The sequence below is a fragment of the Trichomonas vaginalis genome, chromosome IV (genome assembly GCF_026262505.1).
Source record: "Trichomonas vaginalis G3 chromosome IV, whole genome shotgun sequence".
Classification (NCBI taxonomy): Eukaryota; Parabasalia; order Trichomonadida; family Trichomonadidae; genus Trichomonas; species Trichomonas vaginalis.
This window is the reverse complement of record NC_067206.1, coordinates 11,801,126-11,824,647: the sequence shown is the minus strand read 5'-3', so window position 1 is coordinate 11,824,647 and position 23,522 is coordinate 11,801,126. Positions and strand designations below refer to the sequence as shown.

The 23,522-nt window shown below is 29.5% G+C and overlaps 7 protein-coding genes and 2 pseudogenes across 9 annotated transcripts, besides 5 other annotated features; 1 reads left to right on the top strand and 8 right to left on the bottom strand.

Annotated features, from left to right (window-relative positions):
- Window positions 1-9,731: part of a mobile genetic element that runs on past the window's edge.
- On the bottom strand, window positions 272-2,584 carry TVAGG3_0074270 (uncharacterized protein; the record flags this gene model as incomplete). Its single annotated transcript, XM_051221816.1, has 1 exon — window positions 272-2,584. The coding sequence occupies one exon, from the start codon at window positions 2,582-2,584 to the stop codon at window positions 272-274; it is 2,313 nt and encodes a 770-aa protein (XP_051106802.1).
- TVAGG3_0074260 lies at window positions 4,085-4,913 on the bottom strand (annotated as a pseudogene). The gene has a single exon. A coding segment is annotated over exon 1 (829 nt).
- On the bottom strand, window positions 6,073-7,433 carry TVAGG3_0074250 (annotated as a pseudogene). Its single transcript has one exon. A coding segment is annotated over exon 1 (1,361 nt).
- A 544-nt stretch (window positions 9,732-10,275) lies between the features above and the next one.
- On the bottom strand, window positions 10,276-11,388 carry TVAGG3_0074220 (GTPase protein; the record flags this gene model as incomplete). Its single annotated transcript, XM_001325944.1, has 1 exon — window positions 10,276-10,761. One exon carries the CDS (start codon window positions 10,759-10,761, stop codon window positions 10,276-10,278), a length of 486 nt encoding a protein of 161 aa, XP_001325979.1.
- Window positions 11,389-11,480: 92 nt separating this feature from the next.
- Window positions 11,481-12,171, bottom strand: TVAGG3_0074210 (uncharacterized protein; the record flags this gene model as incomplete). Its single annotated transcript, XM_001325945.1, has 1 exon — window positions 11,608-12,150. One exon carries the CDS (start codon window positions 12,148-12,150, stop codon window positions 11,608-11,610), a length of 543 nt encoding a protein of 180 aa, XP_001325980.1.
- Window positions 12,172-12,664: 493 nt separating this feature from the next.
- TVAGG3_0074200 (cell division control protein 6-related family) lies at window positions 12,665-13,696 on the bottom strand (the record flags this gene model as incomplete). Its single annotated transcript, XM_001325946.1, has 1 exon — window positions 12,665-13,696. The coding sequence occupies one exon, from the start codon at window positions 13,694-13,696 to the stop codon at window positions 12,665-12,667; it is 1,032 nt and encodes a 343-aa protein (XP_001325981.1).
- Window positions 13,697-14,688: 992 nt separating this feature from the next.
- Window positions 14,689-14,726: a mobile genetic element.
- Window positions 14,689-14,726: a terminal%2Cinverted (terminal inverted repeat of Banshee-A3 transposon ID:TVAGG3_0074190).
- Window positions 14,727-15,907: 1,181 nt separating this feature from the next.
- Window positions 15,908-15,944: a mobile genetic element.
- Window positions 15,908-15,944: a terminal%2Cinverted (terminal inverted repeat of Banshee-A3 transposon ID:TVAGG3_0074180).
- Window positions 15,945-16,011: 67 nt separating this feature from the next.
- On the bottom strand, window positions 16,012-16,794 carry TVAGG3_0074170 (exported protein-related family; the record flags this gene model as incomplete). The annotated part of the gene is made up of 1 exon (XM_001325947.2): window positions 16,281-16,769. One exon carries the CDS (start codon window positions 16,767-16,769, stop codon window positions 16,281-16,283), a length of 489 nt encoding a protein of 162 aa, XP_001325982.1.
- Window positions 16,795-18,549: 1,755 nt separating this feature from the next.
- On the bottom strand, window positions 18,550-21,093 carry TVAGG3_0074160 (Ankyrin repeat family; the record flags this gene model as incomplete). Its single annotated transcript, XM_001325948.1, has 1 exon — window positions 19,217-20,044. One exon carries the CDS (start codon window positions 20,042-20,044, stop codon window positions 19,217-19,219), a length of 828 nt encoding a protein of 275 aa, XP_001325983.1.
- Window positions 21,094-21,166: 73 nt separating this feature from the next.
- Window positions 21,167-22,201, top strand: TVAGG3_0074150 (uncharacterized protein; the record flags this gene model as incomplete). The annotated part of the gene is made up of 1 exon (XM_001325949.1): window positions 21,273-22,157. One exon carries the CDS (start codon window positions 21,273-21,275, stop codon window positions 22,155-22,157), a length of 885 nt encoding a protein of 294 aa, XP_001325984.1.
- Between the last annotated feature and the right edge of the window lie 1,321 nt (window positions 22,202-23,522).

Genomic DNA, 23,522 nt, shown 5'->3' with positions numbered 1-23,522 from the left:
TAACTTCTCTGAAAAAATGAGACAACATGACATTTTGACAACAACATAGGAAATATATTTTATCGTTAATGTTTACGTTAAGTGACTCAAAGAGTCCGGAGACAAAGTCTCATGTTTTCAGGTTATTCGATAATTAATTATTTTTGAAGAACTGAAGGTGTCACCATGTCACCATGTGTCACCAGGTTATTTAACTTCTCTGAAAAAATGAGACAACATGACATTTTGACAACACAGTAGGAGGAAGGCAAAAATAAATTCAAATCATACTTTATAAAGCTTCATTCACAGGTATTTCATCGTCAGTAAATGATTCCTCATTATCGTTTGGTTCAACCTGTTTATATAATCCTTTCATTTCTTCTTTCAAAACATAACACCATGTTTGTTTACCATCTATTCTTCTCTGTTTCCTATCACATTTATCCTTAATGCTCATTTGGAAATTCTTGTCTTTCATGTCTGATGGTTTGCAGAATAGAGCATTTTTACACGTCATACCTGCACATAATTCATCATAATGTGTATTTATCCATACATCTAAAGGATTTGTTGATAATTCAATTAAATCTTGTTTGGCTTCAGTCATCGGTATGATTCGTACATTAAATGATGAAAGGTCATATTGCATAAAATACGTCAGTAAATTATCATAAAATTCCTTAGTGCATGAATTCATCAAATTCTTGAAGTAATCAAATTGACCCTTGAATTTACCATTAACCCTTAAAACTACGTATCTTCTATCTCCAACTTCAATTTTGACAGGGTAAACGTTATTAGTTACGAAAATGAAGTTTGCAACGTTCTGTGCTGTTCTTCTGGGTTGATTCTTTTCATTAATTCTTATCTCATTATCCGTAATAATTGATTTCAAAGCGTTGAAGTTTGCGAGTCTGTCTTCACCAACATTCTTGAGTTCATTAAGTACAAGAAACATTTTATTCTCAACTACTGAATTGAAATTACCCGTTAGCTCACCTATTTCGGTAATGTTTTTGCATGAATAACCAGCGAGAAGTTCAGAAATAATGTCTGTGAATCTGTTTTTACCTGTTCCCTGAAGTCCTTTCAAAATAATTGCTGTTTCATTCTTGATTCCAGGATGTTGAATCATTGATGCAATCCAGCCGAGTAGGTATTTATACACTTCATCGTTATTATCACAAATGGCTTCTTTAATGAAATTCATAAACATCTCAATTTTTGAGTAATCAGGCTTTTCGAGAATGTTGTATTTATAACCTTGAAACGTTGAGAAAACATCGGGGGAATCAGATTTAAAGCAAACACCCTTAACGGTTAATGAAGACAATTGATTTAGTAGTACGTCCCATGCTGTTATTGTTTTACCTTCTTCTTTAAATAATTTAATCATTTTGAGTGACTCTTTCATGTTTGACTGAAGAACGAATGATATTTGATTCATTTTATCATGAATATTATAGTCCTTTTGAATGAAATATTTGTTTCCACAATCTACAAAACGGATTACACGTGATAAATCCTCAATTACTTCAGAACTGTTTTTATACTGATGATTTTCAGCCTTGCGTCTAATATCTGTTATCAAAAACGAGTCGTCAAGTTTGATATCAAATGTTATTTTTGGCTTACGTAATAAAGGTAAAACATATTCATCATAATATTCCTTTTGATATAGTTTTAGAATCTTCACCAAAACAAATGGAGAAGTCATTAAATGTGCATATCTACTACGTGCTTTTTCAAAATTACTTTTTGCATTTTCTGTTAAACTGCAGAAGTTATAAACGTTATCGTATGCTTCATTAATTAAATGATTAGGTAACGAATTAATTGCTTGAAACAGTGTGAATAATGTTATTTCTTTTTCTAAATTCATGTTTCCACCATCATTATGTACTTCAAAATCACTGATGCCATCAACTATGCTCTGAGCTAGTTTATCGTCAATGTTTACATCTTTGTTTTCATTCATTATACTCTTTATTTCTTCGTTCTTCTGTTCAACTCTTACCTTAATATTCAAATCATTTAATATATCATTCACTGTTCTAGTTAATGTTGAATCATAACTTCCACGAATGAATGAGTATGTATTGATTGGTTCTGTTGCATTCTTGCGAACTCTTGAATCAGCCATAACCACTAAAGAACGCTTTGATTCATCCATAGAAGTCATTATATCAATATCATAATCATTGCAGGAATAACATTTAATCATTCTGTTCGAAACTGCATAGAAGAAATTAGTGTTGCAATAAATGTGAAGACCTCCTGATGCGGTTTTAACGATAACATCTTTATCCGAAAGTTTTGATAAAATATCTTTTCTAACTGTTTCTTTAAGTTCATCATTGTACGATTTGTTGATATCAACATCTATAATCGTTAAATTTGAAATTTTATTTACTAATAAAGCCATACCAGTTTTCCTTCCTCTTCCTCCATCATGTTTGAGGTAGTTATGTAAATCAATCTTGTTTTCACCAATTCTTTCGTTGAGGGTTTTAGTTTCTGCCACAACTAATTCCTCAGCTAATGAATCAATAACTTTTTCATCAGAAACGATATAGTTGCTGTTGTTGTTTGTTGCTGTCATTTATATAGGAATAAAAAATAAAAATAATTTTAAAACTAACTTTATTTTTGGACTGCATCATATTTTCCATGTTGTTGTCAAAATGTCATGTTGTCTCATTTTTTCAGAGAAGTTAATTAACCTGGTGACACATGGTGACATGGTGACACCTTCAGTTCTTCAAAAATAATTAATTATTGAATAACCCATGTTGTTGTCAAAATGTCATGTTGTCTCATTTTTTCAGAGAAGTTAATTAACCTGGTGACACATGGTGACATGGTGACACCTTCAGTTCTTCAAAAATAATTAATTATTGAATAACCCATGTTGTTGTCAAAATGTCATGTTGTCTCAAACTTTAGAACGGCATAATTTAAATTTTTATTTTTATATAAATGAATACCCCACAAGCTCAAAATTTACCACGAATCATAACAAGGGAGGAAATGATAAAAATGATGCAAGAACATGTTAAAAATAACAAACCACTAAAATTGAGAAAATGTGGTTATGCAGTAATGATGGAAAGAGAGATGTTGTCAAAGAGGAATAAAAATTAAATTTGGATTGAGTTTAAAAATTCATCTTTATTAAATTCATCTCTTCCAATCAATTTATTTATTCTATTAAATTCTTTTATTTTTGCTTCACTCAGTTTAAGGATTGAACGGTAAGTTTCTAATTTTTCGATTATTTCTTTCCTCTCTTTATCGTTTTCAACCCCACCGCATTGGCTTCTTTTTGTAATAGCATATTTTTGATTTAATTCTGTTTAGTTTCTTTTTATATTCATCGTCTGGACTCTTGACTGCTTCGTTGTCACTCATTTCTTACGAAATAAAAAAATTAAATATTATTTAAATATAATGGAGTAATAAAATAAATCGGAATTTCTATTAATTTATTGTCAACTTCAACTAATGCATTGCCGTTAATATATCTAACAAATTCAGCTATTGTGTCAAATCTTCGTCTTCTTTTTGTCATTGATTTATCAGTTTTTCCATAATCGAGATGAATAAAACTTTATCCTTGTTTAAAATTCATGAGCCCCGAATTAATTTGTTCACGTTTAACATCATTCAACCTTTCCATTTGCTTTCTAATATATTCCCATTCTTTTGAAATATCATTTTTCATTTCCACTGGTTTCATGTTTATAGTTCTATGCCATGTATTATTGTAATAATATACTAACTGCTGTATGATGGAGTCATGATTTCCATCCCAGTATATCTGACCGTTAACCCCTAACGCATCTCTAAGAGTTCTCATTACCGCATCAACTATTTTATTATGAAACGTATATGGAGAGGATGAAAAGTAAAAATTAATTTGTGGGAAATAATGAGTCATAGCTGCCTGAAATCCTTTATCACCATCACCCCTGATATTATCTACTCTTTCATGATCTAGTAAGTATTGTATAGCTCTTCTTGTTTCCTGTTCTGTTTTCCCTTTCACCGGAATGCAATATAAATATCTAGTGTTAATGTTAATGACAAATAAATAAGTAACGTTTCCTTTTGAATATTCCAGATGATCGATTTCGTATGAATATGGATATGGTGCAAATGAAGGGCGACTAAATTTTTCCTTTAACGGTTGAATTTTCGGGTCAATTGGTTTATTTAATATCTTGAAATCCTTTTTAAAATCTTTTTGCTTCTTTAATGTTTGAAATGGATATAATAAAGTGAATGATGAAGGATTAACTGAAGGAGGAGGTACTGTCGTTGGAGGTTTTGGTGTTGCAAGTGGTTTAATTTTATCTGCTTTGATTTTGGATTTCATTTCCCCCTTCATTAATTCTGGATGTATTCTATTCATTTGTTTTAAATATGCTGTATATAAAGGTTTGATATACTTTCCCGCTTCGAGTTTATGTTGAAGGATGAATTCCAAAAGTTGATCTTCATTTAAAAGTTGGGCTGAATATGGTTTAACTAATGAATCATAAATTAAAGCTTGTGCATCATTTATGGTCTGAAGGACCTGGGTGTTTTGCCTTTGTTTTTGTTCCTTTGGCTTTTGCGGCTCAGGATTATATAAATTATATAATTCATCAATATCTTCTTCTGTTAATACTTTATTTTTGAAATCTTTCAATTGTTTAAGTTGTGATTTAGTTTTTCCCTTTGAATATTCATTATTTTTAATTTTGTCTTTAATTTAGAAATTATTTTATTATGATATTTCAAAATTTCATTTTTATAATATGGATAATAATATTCCATATCATCACCCGTTATATTGTTATTGGAGATATGATTTTAATTCATAATAATAGAAAATTTTGATTAAGTACTAAATCATCAATTAAATTTTCTAAATCTGCGTTATCCATTTATATAAAAATAAATGTTTTAAGGGTGCCCACCTCTTTGAATCATAGTATCAAAACCATCATTAACGGTTCCTTTTGTCTCTTCTGTGGTATTTTATTAAATAAATGGCATACAACATCCATTTTCACAACATACAGCCTTAGTGTGTGCTCCTGTTAATGCAGTCTTACCAATTGTTAAGCGAGTCATTGACCCATTTTTAAGTTGTAAATTAATATTTTGACCATCAAATATCACTTTATCATTTATTATATCCAAATAATTTTTGGGTGTTAATTGTTTATTTTGTCGTAAACTAACACTTTCATTTTTTGTGCAATCTTTTTAAAATCACTTCCATCAATTGAACCGTTGAATGATGTATAACACTTAGGACATAAAGCAACCATGTTATCACCTTGTTTCTCAATTGCTAAACCCAATAACTTCTTCTCATGTGCTTTTTCTTCAGCTTTATTCTTTAATTTAGGTTTAAATTTCTCATCAAAACAGAAGAAATCAAATGGTGCGAATTTGAAAATGTTTTTATCATAAAATTGTTTATCGGTAACAATTGCTTGAAATGCTTGAGTGTTAGGAAGATTTGGGTCGCCAGCGATTGCCCAATAAGATGAATCAGTATCACCTTCAATGAAATGAAAACGATTAACATTCATGCATTTATACATAAAATCATAAATGAAAACCAAATACCAGTATTTAGCGTTATCTAAAGTGAAGAATGCCTCTTGTAAACATGTATCACATCTATAAAATCTATCTTTAAGCATCACTTGATATGTATCTCACCTATTTCTCTTATGTTTTTAAACTTATTTGACATACATGCAACGCGTGCCTTCTGTGCATTCATTATTTTAGTCTTTGCGTAATTTTGTGTATTCATTGCATCGTAACCATATGATCCATTAAGTGAAATCTTGCAAAATAAACTTTTTCCTTTATTTCCTTCTAATTCAGCCTTTTGTCTTTCGTTCATAAATTCGTTCGCAAATTCATTAAAACAAGTGTTTTTAGTAAATGTTAAAATTGATTGAATGATCATCAATGATAAAATGAAATCTGTCTATTAGATACCAAAGATAATAAGAAGAAAATGGTTGATATTGGTTGTGTGTTGATGCTAACTGAGTTAATTTTCTCTGTTTCTGGTCAACTGGTAGATTGTTTGATTTCATGTAATTATACATAAAACTGCCAATTGTTTTTTCATCTGTGATAATATCTAAGTTTCTTATTATCGGTAAAAAGTTTATGTAATCATTAATGTATTTTTCATCAATGTGACCCTTTACTTCAGCCACGAATAAAGTATTTTTCTTCTTAATTATTCCCAGTGCTTTTGCTTTCTTTGTTGCTGTATCACAAATGATAACACCATTCAATCTTCCCGGCATATACATTTTATGGTCAGTATATTGAATGAAATCATGAGGATTAGATGAAAATGATGAAGGATATAATGAATTAAAGTCAACACCAACGAAATGAGTCATAATGTTGGTGGTGTCCTCATTTGATACAGTTTTAGTTTCTGGATTATATGAAAGTTTATTAATGTGCGTGATTCCTTTAAGATTAACACGATGTTGAACATTTGATAGACCACCAGTAATTCCATTACGGAGAATGTGATAAGCTTCAACTGAATCTAAAGTCATTGGTAAATTATTTTTTAATGCATAATTTCTTAAATTGATTCTTAAACGTTGAACATCTTCATCTTTATTTGATTTTACGACATTGCAATAACAACACATTAACTGACAATTTTCTTTGGTATGTGGTTTTTCATTATCGATTCTATCAATGTTGGTTTATTTGCATATGTAAACGCTTTACCACACATTTTGCATTTAGATGAAAGGATTAAATCGTGATAGTATTGATAGTCATCCATTGAAACATTGTTTTTAGTATCTCTTTCGCTTTTTCATCTTGTTTCTTATATGATTCAATTTTATATTTCCAATACTTTTTTGTTAATTCAAAACTTGATTCCACATTTTCTTCTTCTGGATATGTTTCGTTAGGATTGAAGTTCTTATATGCTAACGCGTAACGAATCATTGATGCATTCGATGATAAAGAAAGATTATGAAGCATGTCAATTTTATAAACAAATGTTTCTTCAATAATTTTATCAATTGGGTCAATCATAATTTCAACATCTTTATTGCAATAATGAATAAAATATTCTAATCTATTCTCAAAATTTTTAGCATCATTGAGATATATTTGATAATCTGAATCGGATAGTTTCTTGAGTTAATGCTGAATAAAATGAATCTTTGAGTGAATGGTTCCACTTTATATAATTCATCTTCGTAATTCTCCCATGTGATGAATTGATAAGGGAAAAAGGATTTAACACGTGATTTATTGTTTCCGAAATCTTGAGTGAATTGGTCTAATGTTCCACCCGCTATATAATTTCTGATGTCAATAAATCTTAATTCATATGGACAGTTTGTTTTCTTTACAATGATTTGCTTAAATTGAGAAGAAGAACCCAGCATTGATTTTATTTTCCATTTTGCAGTGTTTAAATCACGAAGAATTAAATTTAAATCAAACTTTCCCGAATTAAAACCTATGATATTCACTTTATTGAATTCCTCATCTAGAAGTTCTTTAAATGCTTCCTTCTGTTTTTCATTTAATGTATGAGACAAAGTCCCCGCCGTCGTTTGGTCCGTTTGCGGCTTCATTAATTCTTCATATTGTTCAATATTTGATTTAGCAACTAATGAACAGGTTGAAAATAAAAATTCAATCCAATCAGAGATGAACGAATCACTTGATGTTAAGCAAAAATTCCTCGTAAATGTTTTATCACGGTCTACGACCTCGCCGCTTTGCGGCTTTATTTGACAGTTGATGATACCATAAATGGTTTTAAGTAAGCGTTCAAAGTTGCACACTCAGAAAGTTGAATTCTTCTTTAGTCTCTAATGTTTCGAAGTCAAAAGTAATATAATATCTTGTCGGTTTATAATATTCCTGCAAATTATGTGCTAATAGCCATTGATATATCTTCTGTTTCGTGATATGTGGTGCATATGGTTGTTGTGTGTTTTGCAATTGAACGTCTTGAATTAATCTTCCATTATTTCTTTACATTTCTCACAATGTTTTAAAAATCTTCTTTGGTTTTTCCTTTCTGGATCATCACGGATAGAATATACTTCTTCTTTACAAAAGGGGCAAACTCTATAGCCGGTGAGTGCTTCAACGTCTGTATTCTGTCAGCGTGAAGTTTTCCACATGGACTCTGTGTTAATAAAATATTTACTGTTTCAAATTCTGGATCTATCATTATTGATCCACTAATGGAAAGTCTACCTTTTATGTCTACGTCTTCTGGTTGAGGATCACAATAATAGAAATCAATATTAACATTTAACATTCTTGCTAACCTCTCACTTTCTGATGAAATGTCAAATCCTTCATATGCATCTATGGCTTCATTTAAATAACTTCTACGAGTTTTAGGATTAACACCATCAGGAATGTTATAGAAGCGTTTAAATAACCTTCTACCTTCTGCTCTAATTTGATTATCATTCATTTTAGCTGTTCCGTTTTTGTTCATTTATGTAAGAACAAAAAAATTAAAAAATAAATAAAAATAAAGTTTATTTATTTTAAAGTCCGAGACTCAGAGAGTCCAGGGCTAAAGTCCATAAAATGAATTAAGAACACATAAATTTTTATCATCTGCGACGTGACGAATACATTTTAATTTACTCAAGAATGCGTACCCTGATACATTAAATCTAATTCCTGTCTTATTTAATTTCACAACTTTGAAAAGGAATGTATGAATAGCTATAAAATGATGAGATGATGTTTTATGGGTTGCTTCCATTTTTTCTGAAATAAATGAATAAATATAATGTTTATAAGTTTTCATATCTTTTATTCTTAATAACGAATGGTATAGACCTTTCAACTTCATCTTCCTTCGGTGCTGTTCTTTCATATGAAACATTATTGGTATCTTCAATAATGAAACCACAATCACATAAAATTTTATATGTCCAATGTTTCTTTTGATATTTTATCTAACAAATCAAAAACTTTATCAACACCTGTGCATTTATTTAAATAATAATTTGTGTAAATATCATGATCTTCTTTCTTAATCGTATTAGTTGCATATGTCACGTTTTTAAGAGTTTTTTGAATTTTCGGAATCTAAAGGGTGAAAGTAATATACATGGGTATTCTTCATTATCAATAAATTGTAACTTATGTTTACGTATAAATTTAGTACCTTCTTCTGAAAGTGTTTCGTCTATTTCACCATCTAATAAATTTTGTGTTGATTCTGAGACATAATTTTTATATCTTTCTTCATGAGATTTCTGAACTTCTGATTCTGAAGCTGGGATATTCATTAAACCCTCTACTTCATTTTCATTATATTTTTCAACTTCTCTTAATTCTTTAATTCTTTCATCTATTTCATCTCTTATTTTTTCCAGTCTTTCAATTTCAATTTCATCGTATTCATCATCTTTAATCCGTTCTTCATAATATTCAGGGAAAACATCAGGTTCTTTAGGTTTTTCTTCTTTAGATGTGGGATATAAGAAATTTATAACATCACCTTTATTCATTTTTCCATCATAACCAAATTCATTTAAAAACTCAGCAAATTTTTGACAATTTCTTAAATAATATTTACTAACTTCATAACCCCCCTCCTCTAATATATCCTTTATTTCCTCGTTTGTGAATCCCAATTTTTTAACGTCGTTAGTCTTGACGCTCATTTCATACGAATTAAAAATAAATTATTCAAAAATGTAAGACATGAATTTTTAAAGTTTATTTTTTTTATTTTTTTATTTCATTATGGTAGTGAATCTTTTATTCATGAAAATAATTATTTCTAATTTCTTTTACTCTCTCGTATATACTAGATTTGAAGAATTCAGAACATTTCCCATAATCTCCTAAATGTTTTCTTATCTTATTGGTTTTCCATTCATTGTATGAAACTGAATAAACTTTATCTTTATCTTTACACCTTTCATCACTTCCAATATATTTATATTTCAATTTTGATTTATTGGTTTCATATTCATTAGCGTTTAATAATTCACAGTCTTCCTTTTTAAATAAATGTTTTATGTATTCAGGATTAACAATTCTATAATATTGCTTCCCTTTAAATCTTTGAATATAAACAGGAACACCATCCTCTAAAATTCGATAATCTATTTTATCTGGTTTTACTTGTTGGGTCATTTATGTCAGAATAAAAAAAAATAAATTATTTTAAAATTAATGTTAAAAAAAATGATACAAAATCGCTCGATATTGTATGAATTCTTACGTTTACAAAAAAAGTCACAAAACCCATCCTATACTACTACTATCAATTCCTGTTCCAGTTTCGGCGCTACCTTCGCAATAAACATATCCCTTTGGTTCTGAGTATAGAATTGCATCTTCATTTGTTATAACTCGAGATTGTTCTAAATCCGTTTTATTGCCAAAAATTATTATTGGAAATGTCTCGGAGTGAGACTCCAAGAATTGAATCCATGTACTTAAAGATGCGAATGATTCTTTCGAGGTCACGTCAAAAACTAGAATTCCACAATGAGCTCCTCTGCAATACTGTGGTATTAAGCCCATGTATGTTTCCTGGCCTGCAGTATCCCAAATTTTAATATTTCGTATTGTATCATCGATTTTGATTTTACAAGGATATGTCCCTGCGCCAATTGTTGGGTCAACGTTCGATATTGGAGATTTTATAAATCTTAATGTCATGGATGTCTTTCCAACACCAGAATCACCAATAAGAATGATTTTATATGAATCATCCATTTTTTTTTAATAAAAAGTGATAGAGATTGTCTCTTACCTTCTTTATCTCTACTCATAAATCTCTGCAGAATCCCTTAAGGGCATTGCGCAAAGTCGCTTATAAAATATTACTAAATTTATTTAAAAAAAAATTGATAAAGATCTGAGCTTTGCAAAATTTAAAGGAATTTTTTGCAACATAACATGTTAAATTATAACATTTAAATGGATATATTTCCTCAGATTCCGCCTCATTTCTATAAAATTAATTTTTTCACACGAGCTCAGAATTATTGTTTGTGTGTATGTCAATTTTGTGAACAATTCGGCTTGTGCAAGGAATGTCTAGTATGTTTCTTTTGTTCTGTCGATTTCGAAAGAAATTAATCAAAAATCGTATAATTTTCTTTTGTTCTGAATTGGAAAAACAACATATCACGATTTGATTCCACCTGAAATATATTCGGGACTGCTTAGTGTACACTATATATCTCTTGCCCTTTCATTCTTGCTGTAAGACTTCCATTACCTTGAATTAACTCATATGATTAACTCAAAGTTTTGGAACTTAATACGAAAAATATCAGCCCATGAAGTACTGACTCTAGGCCAGTACTCCACAGGATGATGTCCCTACCTATATTCAAACTCATATTCAATTTTACTCAAATTTGACATGTAAACCAAAAGGTGACAGATGTGAATATTTTTTGACACGGAAAACACTAGTGGTGTTGATATTTGTATTTTAGTATAAATTATATTTTTATAAATCTCTTTTACAATAAATTCAAAAATCCAATCAAATTTCATATAATTTTGATTAAAGTAGTTAAATCTAACAATATTATCAGAAACTGATAGAGTTTATCTAGCTTCTGGGTTGTATCTCGGAACGCCTTCTAAAACAGAAGTATATGCGCGATCAAGAGCAGCACAAATAGTTTCTTGATTGTCTGTATAGTTGCTCGTAGACTCAAAAACAATACCAATTGTATCGGAATATTTTTCATGGCCATTTTCATCGAATATTGAGAAAATTCGAATATTCATTTTATCTTGTTTAAATGCATATCCTTTTTCAATCCACTGGCGCTCCAAATTTTCGCCAATTGACTGCAAAAACTCGTGAATGTTACCTGTAATTTTACTATTAACCATATGTTGAAGGTAAACGGATTTTTCTGGATCTTTTGTCTTGAAATAGCTTCCAAGAGTGATAACATTGGATACTCCTTGTTGGCCATCTAATTCTTCGTTAACTTGGATAATCATTCTTGAATGTTTGTACATTGAGACTTTCATTTGATACTCTGTGTAGTCGCCGAAAATGTTGCGAAATTGAGCTAACTTTTCATCTTTTTGGGATGAAGAAATTTGAGTTTTTATGGTATAGATAGATTCGTTCATTTTTAAAAAAGTGACTTTTTTTTGAATTCAGAGTGACAAAATAAACAGTGTGCCACTCGATGATACTTGCAAAGGCAATGTCCATGGAATGGAACTAAAAGAGTAACAAGAGTGCATTTTACGCTCTTGTCGGTCAAAGTTCCGCAATCAGAATAAGATTGCGGAACAATGTGCTATTCTGGGTTATTTGCAAATAACATGTTGAGATCAAAATGAGTCTATATTCCATTTTATTGCACATTGATCCAATAGCATAACTGGATTACACCCAGTGTTCCATTTCCACGTGCTCACCTATTCAATAATCTCATTAATCACACATATTCACCAAATTATATGATTTCAGATTCATATTTTTGCTTTCAAATATTAATGAAAGAGCAATTTATTCAGTATTGCAAATGCTAATATATTGAAAGCCAAATAAGTAAGCGCAGATCCAAAAATCATAAATTTAATATTTTGACAAAACAATAAAATATGAAATTTTATTTCTATGAAAACACTTTAAGTTTTAAAGAACTGTCTTGATTAGATGGTCGACATTAGCAATAATTGTTTCTTTTGAAACAATTGCAACTGGATTTTTGAAATTTCCCTTTACAAGGCCTGGATAATCGCATAATTGGTCGAAAACACTTTTTGTATCACTGAAACTTTCCAAATTCTTTTCAGCAACAATACTATTAAATTTCTTCACCCAATTCTTACCTGCAAGGTAGATTGCTGCAAGAGCAATTTGCTGGTAAAGAGGTAAATCAAATTTGATTGTTCCCTGTGGGTGTGAAAGAAGAGAAATCATTTCTTTTAGAGAAATTGTTTTGATATTCTCTTGAATTGCAGCTGTTAAGACTGTTGCAAGCCTTGCAATAGCTGCTCTTGCATCACCTCTATCTTTAAGTACTGTTTTGGCAAGATGTTCAATTGCAACTTCTACAAGATTGTTGCAAGGGCCACCAATCCTTTCGGTGAGTATCTGGCAAAGTTCTTCAGCGGTATAGCTATTGAATTTAAGTTGTTGAAGACTTAATCCGCTAGATTTTTGAATAATTGAGTTATCTTCGCTAGCATTGCTAATGCATATGAGGCTATACTTCATTCTGATGGAATTTGCAGCAATTTCAGCAAAGTCTGTGTAAGATTCAACTTCATCAAGAACTTGAATAATTGGAATTTCTTGTCCTGCTTTATATAATGTAATTTTTTCAGTCTTGCAGTTAGAAAACTTGATATATGGGGCGGCTGCTGATGTTTGAATTGCATATTTAACGCAAGCTGTCTTTCCTGTACCTGGATTACCAGTAATGTATAAAATACCTGGCTGAATATCATCATTTTGTTTTGGCTTGCGTCCTTTCATATGAATGTCATGAATTGGCCTTGAAGTATCGTATGAATTATTAATAAATGTTGAAATTGCTTCAATTTCATTGCTACGGCATGGAAGAGCTGTAGTGAAGTATTCTTGATTTAAGTTCTCAAGGAGTGTCTCGATTGAAGAATCCAAATTTGAATTATCTTCAAAATTATTGATACTTGAAGCCATTTTGAATTTTTTTTTTTTTTTTTTTTTTGCAGGAGAACTTTCTTTTTGCATAGCTGAAAGGCACAAATTTGAAACGAAGTTTCAGATTTCTCAAGCTTGCATTCTGGGCAGGTAAGTGTCCAGTATACTAAAAGTCGCCTAGCTCTGATGCAGAATTCACATTCAATATTAAAATATAATAATTTTTATATTTTTATGCTTTTGATTAAGGGTTTCGTTTTGCTAAAATTGTCACTTTTATAGCATATTTGTTTTTGGATGTTTTGCGAAACCAAAAAAAAAAAAAACTATGATATACAATGTGTGTGTAAAGAAAATGCTTTATTTACTAGTTAAAAAATCATTTGGTATTGATCAAGTTATTTTTTCTGGATAAGATATTATATGGATAATTGGATAGAAAATACAATTATATAATCTTGTACCTGGTTTAATTAAGCTAATTGTCATCAGAAACTTGTAATTTTTATGAATTTCAGATTTTCTTTTCATTACTGCTTGCTTTATTTAATAGGTCAAGTTCTTATTTACGTTATAAAGTATGATATTTACAAATATCAAGTTATCATGTTTTTTGAGAAAATGAGAAACAAACAAAAATGAAAAAGTAGGAATAGCAATGAATAGTGATGTGGGTATAGAAAATGTAAGAGATATGAATGCAAAGCAATCAGTATTTAGGATATTTGACCATAGATTTCGAAAAAAATGCTGCATATTGAGCGAAAAAATATGATTATATTATAAGGCGCTCATTTAAAGCATAATGAAACTATTCCTTTTCATTTTAATCGAATAAGATAGTAAAGATTTTTGAATTAGCTAGAAACTGATGAGATGTTTTTTACAAATCAGATTTTTAATCTCTATAATGCATAATTCACTCAAATCTCAATTTTGATATTGCGAGATATTTTTTGCTATCGGTTTCGCAATTTTGACACAATAGCAAGAGGGTTCTATAAGCATTATTATCAACGTAGAATCTGAATTGTTGTAAACAGAAATTCATCAAAAGTGACACCTCAGAAAAGCTAAAATATTGAATTTTTGGAACTTTTGATAGAGCACGTTTTTAAATATTAATTAAAGTAAATGTATATTTTGTAAAGATTCTTTTTAATAAAAAAAATAAAATTTTGAAGAAGAACACAAAATCTTCTGAAAAATAATATCACATAAACTCATATTATTTTCTAAATATATAACTATTTTTATAAAAATCAAATTCAATGATCTTAAAAGCGAAGGATAAACCTCAAAATTTACGAATATAATGAGTGGGAATATAATGCTTATCTATCATAAAACCATATGAAATATCAATTTTTTGCTTTACGCTTAATTTTTGACGACAATTAGCAAAAAATGTTAAATGTTAACACTCAGTCCATTTGAATATGAAAAAATAAAATTGACTTTGATTAAATGTTTTTATTTATCATGCAATTCTTCTTGCGACCAAAGATTTGAATAAAAGTTCAAAAAATAAGATAGCTTAAAAAATAATATACGGTAGTGTTTACTAATAGATGAATAGTATATAAATTCTATTAAAATGGATTTGATCCAAAAAATATAAAACCAAAAATAATTGTTATAATTTAAATGAAGAAGTAATTTAAAACGATTTTTATTTATGATCAAATTTTATATATTTTTTTGGATCAAATCCATTTTAATAGAATTTATATACTATTCATCTATTAGTAAACACTACCGTATATTATTTTTTAAGCTATCTTATTTTTTGAACTTTTATTCAAATCTTTGGTCGCAAGAAGAATTGCATGATAAATAAAAACATTTAATCAAAGTCAATTTTATTTTTCATATTCAAATGGACTGAGTGTTAACATTTAACATTTTTTGCTAATTGTCGTCAAAAATTAGGCGTAAAGCAAAAATTGATATTTCATATGGTTTTATGATAGATAAGCATTATATTCCCACTCATTATATTCGTAAATTTTGAGGTTTATCCTTCGCTTTTAAGATCATTGAATTTGATTTTTATATAAAATAGTTATATATTAGAAAATAATATGAGTTTATGTGATATTATTTTTCAGAAGATTTCATTCTATATGCCTATGAAAAGTACTCTCAAAACTAACTTTTTCCTAATTATAATTAAATCTAGAATATTGTATTATGCTTAGTATTATTTCATTTTTCTCATTCAATTTAGAATTTACAAATGTCAAAAAATTGAGAGTTGTCACTTTTGATGAATTTCTGTTTATTACAGAATATCATATCAGAAAATGTCGCAAATCTGACATTTACCCGACCAAATAGCAAAAATAATTGAATACTTTTCGCAAAAACTTTAAAAATCGATAAAAATATGAAATATAGATATTAAAGAGACTTTTTATATAATATTCATAAAGATTTTCCAAAAATATGATACCGCAAAATTAAAAAAGTGACGTCTTGAGTGGAGTCAAAGGTCGAAATTGCTAGCTAAATGTTTTTTTAGCGAAATTGAGTATTGTACGTTTTTTTCGCAAAACGAAACCCTTATTTTGATCTTAAATTTTATGCAAAATAACTTAAAAGCAAAATTTAAAAAAGTTATTTAAATGATTTTGTGTTTCTTCAGCCATTTTTCAACATCTGAACGGCAACTTCTGCTTCTACTGCTTCCTATTGCTAATCCATCTGTCACTGTTGCTTTTGGACAAAGTTTCTTCGCATCTGAAACCATTCTTCCAATTCCACTGCCACCATGTGTGTCAAATGGCAAAATTGTTTTGTTTTCAAATCCATACTTCTCTAAAAATGTGAATGTTACCATTGGAAATGTTCCCCACCAGCAAGGATTTCCCAAGATTATGACATCATAATCATTTGGATGAGCAAGTTCATTCAAAAGTCCAGGACGAGCATTTTGGGCCTGTTCTCTTTGTGCTACTTGAGTCAGTTCATGATATGTTGATGGATAATTATTGGTTGATTTAATTTCAAAAATATCACCGCCAACAATATCATGAATAATATCAGCAACCGCTTTAGTTGTTCCTGTTTCAGAATAGTATGCAACAAGGATCCTAGGAGAAGAACTCATTTAAGAAAATGAAATGACATTTTTGAGATTTTAAGTACTCCGAATTGAATGAAAAATTGAATGGAATTGAATAATTTACACGGAAAATTTTTCGGAAATTTTTGGTGTGAATTCACATTATTGTCGGGAAAATTTTGAGATCTAAAACCTCAATAATCAACAAAAAGTTAATGATAGCGCTCAATAAATATACGATGAAATCGAAATGCATATATTTCCTATATCTAGAAAAAAATTTGGGAGAAAAATAATCTAATTACAAAACAAATATTAAGACATATTTTCTGAAAAGAATTTGTATTTTTATGAGGACAGGATAAGCATTTAAGGGTGCACACGAGAGGATCATGTAAACTTCAGAATTTAGAACCTTATTTTTAGGCATTATCTTGGCTACCTATTTAGGCTCGAAAAGCAAAAAATATCAAAAAATACAACTTGACTCCATTATGACCCTTTCATGGAGGTAGTTTTTATCCTCTAGTATTTTCCCTTTGAATCTCTTTACAATTCGAAATCAAATTCAAAACTCAGTAGAAGAAAGGAAGAATCGACTTACTACGGTTGTAATACGAATAAATACATATATTTAATTATTTTTATTTACATAATAATTGTTTGAAGCTCATATTCCATCAAATTTTTAAATAAAAACATTAAAATGTTGAAAATGTTCATATATTTTAATAGGGTTTTGGCACTTTATTGAGGAATTGTTGCATGCTAAGATCAGTTATAATGTAAACCTCTCAATTTTATTGTCGTGGGAAGTATCTCAATTCCTTCAAAAAAATTGAAAAACTATTTAATTTTAAAAATATAATACTTTTAATTAGTTAATTAATTGGAGATATTTTTAAAAAATCACTTTTGATAATACTTTTGAGAACTTTAATTCAAAAAATATATTCAAAAATATCCAGGATATCAAGAGGGAATTGTTCCTTATGAGGTATATAGTTATGATGTATACCTCATAAGGAACAATTCCCTCCTTAAAATGAGAAAACTTGTTCGAAATTGTTTATCATTTCGAACAAGTTTTCTCGTTTTTAATAAGAAACTAAAGGCTATGAGGCACTGATTATATATTAGTGCCTCACAGCCTTTAGTTTCTAATAGATAGCTGGGAAACTTTCTCCAAATGATAAGTTATTCAGAGAAAGTTTCCCAGCTATCAAGAGGGAATTGTTCCTTATGAGGTATATAGTTATGATGTATACCTCATAAGGAACAATCCCCTCCTTAAAATCGTAGACATTTTTATACTTATTAATCAACCATTCAAAATCATATTCCTCTGAAAAGTAATTTTATTAAAAATTTAGAATTTTAATAAATATAGAGCTTGAATTTCATACAATACCTATATATTTTCAATAATGGAATTTGAAAACCATTCTCAAAAGTTCTCAGAAAACCTTTTTTCATTAATTTTAAGAAATCTGAGTATTAAATTAAGTGATAAATTCGTTTGACACTACTTTAATTTTTAAATTCAAAAAATTATATGTGCTTCTTAAAATGACTCAAAAAAATTTATTATAAAATAATATATAATATTAAAAATCCCACAACATTTTTTTACTTTACATAATCGTACTTCCTCGACGATTAATTTCCACTCAATTTCTATCGTTGACCGAACTTAGCATGCAACAATTTTGAAATTTAAATTATTTATCAAAATTAAAATTTAACTTGAAATTTATAATTATTTAGTCATATTTTGCATAATTCTAAGTAGATTTTGTAAAAAATCAAGAAAGAAAAATTTTAACGTGCTTTATTTTTTCTTTTTTATAATAATACATATTATTATATAATTAACATATTCATAATGTTTCACCCTTTCAAAAATATAATCTTCCTCCTCTCAAATAAACGTACATACGGGTGGCCTCCTTTTTTCAAAAAATTAAAATTTGAAATTTTGGGCTCAAATATTAGAGATTTTTTCAACCTTCAACGATATATGTTGTCTATATCAGACCTCCTTTCTTTTTGATACTTAACATTTTTCCTAAATCTTAGCCGTTAAGGCTGTTCTGAAAATATTTTTTTTCGAAAAAATTCGAAAAAATTCTTAAAATTCAAAAATCCCTTAATTCCTGAGGATTTTGGAAAAAAGTTTTTACATGAACATGTGTATATTATATGAAGTATATTGATAAGGTAAAAATCAAATTTTATTGCATATTCATCGAGAAAATAAACTAACGAATCCCTCAAAATTGAGAGGGTAATCCTCCTCCTCTCAAATAAACGTACATACGGGTGCACCCTTAATCAATTGAAATAAATTCATTTCGAAAGCTCATAAGTCAATCTTTATTATGTTATTCACCAATAATCTCTAATTCAATACTATTGATCTTTGCTTATTGAGCAATTTAAGTAATCGAAAAAAACTAATACCCTGTATAATTTGGAATAATACTAAAATTCTATTTCATATGATTAAATCCGGGTGATTTTGAAATAATATCCATTGCATCTTTGTAATCCATCGATTTTGCTAAATCAAAAGCAGATATTCCATTAATATCCCTTACATTTACATCGAATCCATTCAATGAGCAAATAAACTTTATCATCTCAGTTGCTCTATCCGAAACTAAACGATGCAAACAAGTCCATTGGCTATTATCGAAAGTATTAATATCCACCCTTGGATTGCAAACAAGAGCCTTAACAACTTTATAGCAATGGTTAGTTGTTGCAAAAAGAAGTGCTGAACAACCATTTGCGTCTTTCCAATTAACATCTATTTCGCTGCATTGTGCAAGCAGAATTGCAATCTGCAAATCAGAATATAAAATTGATTGATGCAGAGCTCCCCACAGTTGGAGATTTGCCATTGGATCTGCGCCATAATTTAAGCATTCACAAAGAGTGTATGCATTATTATATCTTGCACTAAAAATATAAGCATTATTTATTAAATCATGTTGATATCTACCTTTTTCATCTAAGTTTTGTTCAATTATCCAATCAAAAATATGATACTGTCTATGTTCGATACAAGGTTCCAAATTATATACTTCAAACCCTTGTTGTTCAAGAATGCGTAATATTTCCAATGATCCGCCGGAAATGGCGAAATAGGCTGCGTCTTGTCCCCATTTATCTTTTGCATTCAAGCTTGCGCCATTCAAAAAGAGCCATTTAAAACAATTAATAGAATTGCAATATGCAGCATATAAAATTAAAGTTGGGTCGCCTTGGAGTACAGGATAAGGCTCCATTAATACCATTGCCTTTCCTAGTTTCATGTTAATATCAAAATTTGGAAGGAATGAATATTGGTTTAGCTTTTCTAAATCATCTGTTGCGAGGGCATATTGAATTGAATCAAAAGGATGCCCATAATGTACTAATTGATCTTTAATTTCATTTGAATAGTGTAAAAACTCATTAAAATATGAAAAACTTGAATTTGTTTGGGAAAAAATCTTAAATACAACGTTGGATGTGATACTTCAATGTTACTTCCGAAAAAAATCTGGATAATTGCTATTGTATTCACTTTTTCTTTTGGTTTCTGCAAAATTAAATCAAAAATTGGTAAAAGTTCATCTAAAGTAACTGCATTTTCTTCTAATAGGCGATACATGAAGTGATATGCAGCGCAAAGCCCTGATTTATTGTTATCATCTACACCTGAGAGTGTTTGCTCAATAAATATAGTTTTGAATGGCGTTGAATGCAGAGTAGATTCTTCTGAGTTGATTATATCTTTGATTATCTGTGTTAATAAACTTATATTTTGTGGTCTAACTGTATATTCTTGAAATATTTCATGAGTTAAAAATGAAATCTGAGTTGCAGAATTAAGATAGTCTGATTTAAGGATTAAGTTAAGTGTCTCTTGGTAACTATCTTCATTAATTAATGTTAAACTCTTTTGAAAAAGGATTAAGTTTTGAAAGCGCTCAATCATAAAAATGACAAATTTTTGGCGATTTGATGAATCTTTCATGAGAACTGATTCTTAAGTGAGAAAATTTTAAACTAACGCTCTCGAAAATCTTTCATTAGTGTTCACATCATATAAAATGAGTTGTACTCATTACTACGATATCTAAAAGGCGTGTTTCCTTGAAGCTGTCATGAAATTAAGACAATCTGAATCAAATTTATTTATTGCCATAATATTTCTTATTTAAAACTCATATGCACTTCATATCGAGAATCACAGTATTCTCAGCACTAGTTCGGGTTCAGTACCTCCGAGACTTTCGTTCTCTCCCAAAGGAGCAAAAAGTTTCTATGAAGCACTAACCTTGAGCCAATATATTGAAAATGAGAATGAAAGGATGAATATAGGACGACTATTTACTCATTGCCATTATTTTAAATCCATATACGTATCAATGTAAGCTGATTCATTATTAGATCGTTCTTTTTTAATCATTAACAAAACAGATCAATATTCCGTAGGCATGTGTCACTACATATGGTTTTCCAATTTTTTAATTACAATAATCGTTTCAAAATAGAATGAATGAAGAAAACACCGAAAAAGATAAGGAATTACCACAACAAACAATAGATGTGAGTGACAAAGATAAAGAAGAGAAGAAAAGAGCACCTCCTCCACGGGCAGATCCATCCAAAATGAAAGGTAGTGGGGGCAGTAGCCAATCATACATGTTTTCGAGCTCAATGACAATGGAACAGGTTAAGGACCAGCTAGCTAAGATATTTGTTAAAGCTTATGAACAAAAACAACTCAATGATGACACATTATCAGATTATCTTTCAGTACGTAAATTAAGAATTATTATTCGATTACTTAAACTTACCGATAAACCAGAAAGCTCTCTTAGAAAACCCATTTTATGCAAATTGCTTCTTGAATTTTTAAATTCAGACCAAATGAAGGTAAAATACGAAAAAGCAAGTGAAGAAAGAGAAAAACAAGCAAAGCAGAGAGCAGAAAGAAGAGCAGAAAAGGCTGCGCAAAAAGCTCAAATTCAGGCTGAACAATTAGCAGAGCAGGCCGCCCAGCAAACAAAGTTGGAGTACACTAGAACTTCAAGAAAAGCTGCAGCTGCTGCGGCAGCCGCAGCAGCTGAAGAAAAACGCGAGCTTACGAAGAGCGAATCTCATGGATCAATGACGGATTTGGATAAATTCAAAAAACAATCTGGGCAAATGTCTACTTCATCATCGATTATACAAGCCCCGCAATTTTCTCAGCCAGTTTCGGGAATGAGATTTGATTTGCAATTTAATACACTAAAGGATTCATCTAAGGCGTTGCAATGCCTACAAAAGATGAATGCTTTTGTTTGGGAGCTATCTGATAGAATTACTGAGCTTGAAAGAGCCATTTCAATCTTAGTTTTGCGAATATCTGAAGCAGAAAAGACACTGTTATGATTTCTTTATGTATATATCCATACATTGTATAAACTATATTAAATCTGTATTTAAAATTCATTTACAATATTTTTTTTTATATATATAAGATTTTCTTTTAGAGGATCATTTCATATTTGGAATATTTATTACCAGTATACGCTGGGTGAAATCAATAATTTTAAAAATGAGTTCAATCTATTATCACTTTACAATGTCAGATATTTTTGTAAATTTACAAAGATTTACATTTTCAAATTCAATGGATGATCCCTTTGAGTGGTTTTTAACGGGCATCACACATCGGGAAAATATAAAAAATGATGGAAATTGTGTAGAACCATATATTGCACAGAAAGCATGGCTTAAAACATGTCCTTGCTTCTTTATTTTTGCGATTTCTGGAAGTAAAGAAGAATATTGGACACAAATTCATGAAAGATTGATAGAATTTCATCCCACAGCTGATGTACCCAACCCTCTAACCAATTTCAAAGGATTTCTTCTCTTCGTTTTTAATAACAGACAAATTTACAGACCGAATGATTTAAGTTCATGCGTTTTTACAATTACTACATTAAAGTATAGTAGTCTAGTGTCATTCGTTATATATACAATACCAATCATTTTTAACAATCCAAGCTTATATATTCAAACTTTACACGAATTAAAGTTAAGCAATCATAAATTATGGTCCGAAGTCACTTCTAATACTTCTCTTACGGCTACTTTAATCAATTCCTTATTAAATTTCTTAACATATTCCAAAAGAACTCAAAAACAAAAAGGATGGTCATTTAAAATTCAAGTTGCTAATCTATTATACGATATATTATACTTTGGTGCCAAAAAACCTTCGCATTCATCAAAAATTTCTGTTGATTTTTTAGACAAATTAATAATTTTATTTACATATTCTAATATTGAAGCATCAGCTGAATTCTTACGTATATCTTTGACAATTCTTAATCACGTCGTCCAAAAACAGATGAAATATCAAATTCCTCATCGATATTCGCTAATTTTATTGAATTTAGACTCTCAGAATTCAGAAATATTTTATATTGCAGCCAAATTTATGCTTTTTATGAATAATCAAAGCATTTTACCACAAAAAATTTTTGAAATAATTACTGAACGAGGAATTCGCAACACGCAAGACTTTATCATCTTAGAGATGCTCTCGAAAGATGTTGGAGTTGAAAGAGTATTGAATTTTATTGGGAGAACAGCTATTTCTTCCAAAATTTGGCATCGATCTGCAATGATATTATTTAGAACCTTGGTTTTGCAAAACCAAGCACGAGACGAAACAAAAGAATGGGTTTCTTTGTTTATCAGGAAGATGTTCGTGTTCATAGCTTTGTCTTTTCTCAAAAAAAAATA